The sequence below is a fragment of the Octopus bimaculoides genome, chromosome 4 (genome assembly GCF_001194135.2).
Source record: "Octopus bimaculoides isolate UCB-OBI-ISO-001 chromosome 4, ASM119413v2, whole genome shotgun sequence".
Lineage (NCBI taxonomy): Eukaryota > Metazoa > Mollusca > Cephalopoda > Octopoda > Octopodidae > Octopus > Octopus bimaculoides.
In genome coordinates this window covers 107,192,923-107,196,884 of record NC_068984.1, presented here as the reverse complement: position 1 = coordinate 107,196,884, position 3,962 = coordinate 107,192,923, and the positions used below count along the sequence as shown (strand labels likewise).

At 42.9% G+C, this 3,962-nt stretch overlaps 1 protein-coding gene across 1 annotated transcript; it reads right to left on the bottom strand.

The window, feature by feature from the left end:
- Positions 1-3,014: 3,014 nt before the first annotated feature.
- LOC106875438 (uncharacterized) lies at positions 3,015-3,638 on the bottom strand. The gene has a single exon (XM_014923592.1). It carries the CDS (start codon positions 3,636-3,638, stop codon positions 3,015-3,017), a length of 624 nt encoding a protein of 207 aa, XP_014779078.1.
- Between the last annotated feature and the right edge of the window lie 324 nt (positions 3,639-3,962).

Here is a 3,962-nt window from a genome sequence, read left to right as displayed (position 1 = left end):
GTGATGACGTAGATTAAAAATACTGTGCTGACCAGGGATTTGTGCTGTCTTTCAAATCACAACAAGGATCTCAAACAGACAATACTTTACGCAGTATGCGTGCTGTTCCAAGTAAAGCCGATTTCTGCAATACACCAAGATTGTAAGGTATATCTAAAGTGTTCAGATGCTTTTTCAGGTAGGGCTGTATAGAACCCAATGCTCCGATGACAACTGGAGCAACTCAAGCAAATTGAGGATCTCAATTTTCAGGTCTTTATATTTGTAGACGCTTACTCTTTCTTTCATAACAATATGTTGAGCTCCTGGCATTGCCTAATCAATTATTAGGCACAGTTGCTTGTTTCTCTTAAAGGCTATTATATCCCGCCTTCGGTGCTCTAACACCTTGTTTGTCTGGAAGTCAAAGTCCCAGAGCATCATTGCTTTCCTGTCTCGTTCATTACTCTTCTCGGTGTATGTTGGTACCAGGCGCCCGTTACCTCATTCATACTTCCGGTGTCTGCACCTATACTCTTTCTCTACAAGACAAACAAGCGCTAACGATGTTAGTCATGCTTTCGACTTTCTGGAAGTGAATTATTCAAACTCTAAAGAATTCCTCTCAACACAAGGCTATGATGTTCTCGCCTCCACTATTTCTGCTCCAGATCAGAGATACACACACCGTTAGCCACTGAGGGACATACTGAACTGGTTAAGGTCAACCAACTAACACACAAATCTATGGTATTAAGGAACATATTTGCCGTAGTCCAACTTTTACGCCAAGACAACCATGTACACGATAACACTTCCAATATGAGAAGCCATGAGAGCCATTGCCTGGTACTGCATCAAGGTTACTACTACTACTACTACTACTACTACTACTACTACTACTACTACTACTGCTGTTGCTGCTGCTGCTGCTGCCACTGCTACTGCTGCTGCTGCTGTTACTACTACTACTACTACTACTACTACTACTACTACTACTACTACTACTACTACTACTACTACTACTACTACTGTTATTACTTAATTTACGTACAACAGATTAGACTGTTGGAAAAATAGCTAACATCGGGCTAAAACAAGTAATCTTAGACGCTCAAAACCTTCCTAAGTATCTTAGCTGTCCCTAACAATACTGTTTTCTGGAGCTGTACTAAAGTAGGTTTTATGCCTCTTTCCTCTATCTATCTGTTTAAATCTTTTATCCAGTTAGTCCTCAATTCCCGATCTTGCGCTGATACTAACAAACTTTCTGTCTCCCTTTCCAGCTTTCTTTTCTGCAACCATAACCATATCTCACTATTACTAGTTTCTACAACTATCGTGGGAAAGCTACAATGCAAAGCCTTCTCTTGCCAGTAAGATAATTTTGACTCTTTTTACTGTTTCTGTTTTTTGCTACATTTGGTCTTTTAATATCCCTATCTACTACTGTTACGCCAGCAGCTCTTAATAAAATGTCTTCACTGTTACCTACAAAGGAAGCTATATCTACTCAAGCTAACTCCACACACTTTCTACTGATATTAAAACTCTACCACTTTCCTTAATAGGTAAATACAATCTTGCTACTCTGCTCTATGATGAAGTTCTTCATTAGTATTGAATTTTTTCCTTGTTCTTTTGTCTAGATTCGCTAATTCAGATTTTGTCCAATCAATAAAAGCTGCTGAATATCTAAGTAACGATACTGCCCAAGTATTTACGGCCTTCACTAGATTCGGATCATTTAGCATTGTTAAAGTCATTTAAATACTATCCGTTTGATGTTTGCTTATTTTGTTCACGTGCGGAGGCTTCTACGTGTTCGTATGTGAACTGTATAATAATTATATTTGTAGATTTATAAGCGAGAAACAGCAATGTGTATATGTGTAGAAATGAGAATGCTCTTCTTCTTCTAGTCAGGTGTCGCACTATGCGATGCTGTGGTCATCACGATGTCATGCCACCTTCTCCTGTCCTCTACCCCATGGACAGCTGAGAATAAAGACAATCCTGTGGCTGCGATGTCTTTCAGTCAAGAAGTGGGTGGTCTGCCATTCACCTTGCCAGTTATGATTTTTCGCTAAAGTCCGTCCCGGCGCTTGACGTAGCCAAAGAACCGTAGCTTCCGATTCATGATGTTTCGCCGAAGCGTCATCTCGCAACCGAGCTTTTCTAGTACCCAGTTGTTCGTCCTTCTCTCCGTCCACGACACTAAGGATTCTGCGGTAACAACACATTTCAAAAGCGTTCACTCTTTTCTCGTCTGCCTTCAGCATTGTCCACGACTCGCAGCCGTACGTCGCAATAGGGAAAGCGGCAGCCCAAAGTAGCCTTATCTTCAGCAGCATTGACACGCCACGACTCTTCCAGATGTTCCCCATATATTGTACCGCTTGCCTGGCTATCGCGAGCCTTCTTCGTATCTCTGGTGTACTTGATCCACTGGTGCTGATTGTGGATCCCAAGTACACAAAATCATCCACTTCCTGAATCATCTCTCCGTCTACGGTGAAGTCACCTTGGTCTGTCTTGTACTTATCCACCACCAAGATCTTTGTCTTCTTTACATCCAGGAATAGGTCACTTTGTGCACTCATGTCTTTCACTTTGCGTATCATCTGCAGCAATTCGTCCTTGCTGTTACTTATGAGGGTTGTGTCATCGGCGAATTTCAGATTGCACAGCCTTTCTCCGCCAATCTGTACACCACCATCGTAGTTCTCCTTCACTGCTCTTATGATGTTTTCTTCATAGATGTTGTGCAGATATGGAGACAGAACACATCCCTGTCGGACACCCCTCTCAATGCCGAACCACTCAGTGTCACCGACGGACGTCCTGACAGATGACTGTTGATTTTGATATAGTCGCGCCAACAGTGCAACTAAGTGTTTAAAAAATCCCATGTCCTTCATGACGCCCCACAGCTTGCTGTGTCTCACACAATCGAAGGTCTTAGAGTAGTCGATGAAACACGTTAAGTGGGTTTTTACATTCCTTAAACTTCTCGATCATCATCCTGATGTTGACTATCTGTTCCTTGTTCCTCTGCCCTTGACGAAGCCGGCTCGTTCCTCAGCGATGACGCTATTATATTTCCGCTGCAGTCTACCTACAATGATTCGCAGCAGGATCTTGCTTGTGTGGACAATAAGACTGATGGTTCGGTGGTTAGAGCACTCGCGTGGGTTGCATTTCTTTGGTATTGGTACGAAGACTGCATGACCCCAGTTGATCGTCCACTCCACGTCGTTCCAGACCTTGACACACAAACTCCACAACAGCTCTATCCCAATATCTCCCTTCACCTTCCATATCTCGATGGGAAGTTCATCCACACCAGGGCTTTTCCCGTTCTTGGTATGGTACAGCGCCTGCCTCACTTCTTCTTTGAGAGGTTCCAGTTCTCTGTCTTCGGCTACAGCGAGTTCAGCGGGGCGATCTTCCTGCCTCCTTCTATACAAATCGGTGCTGTATTCCATCCATTTAGCTTTGATATTCTCTTCTTCTGTCAGGATGTTACCTTCTTTATCGTTGATGACGTCACTACGTGGAGTCCACTTCCTCTTTCTACTCAATTCCTTCACCAAACGAAAAACAGACTTGATGTCACCTTTCTGTGACGCATACGGGACACATACACGAGAATGCATAAGTGATTAATTCTCGTACTCACAGTTTTGTTCACAGTTTAGTTGTGCGCAGATCTCGCAGCTTCTCGTGTTATTTACACTTTCGCCTACATGCTTTGCTGCAGCATCGCACCTAGAAGAAACTATGGCTTCTATACTTCATATGCGAAAGAAATCTTTCGGTTTCCATAAATAACTTACATTGAAACATAATCTTTTCTTTGATTTTTTTTGCAGTTTCTTAAAATCAGCTACAAATACCGCCACCCCACCCCACCCCCACCCCCACCATCATCATCATCATCATGGCGAGCTGGTAGAATCGTTAACACACCGGACAAAACG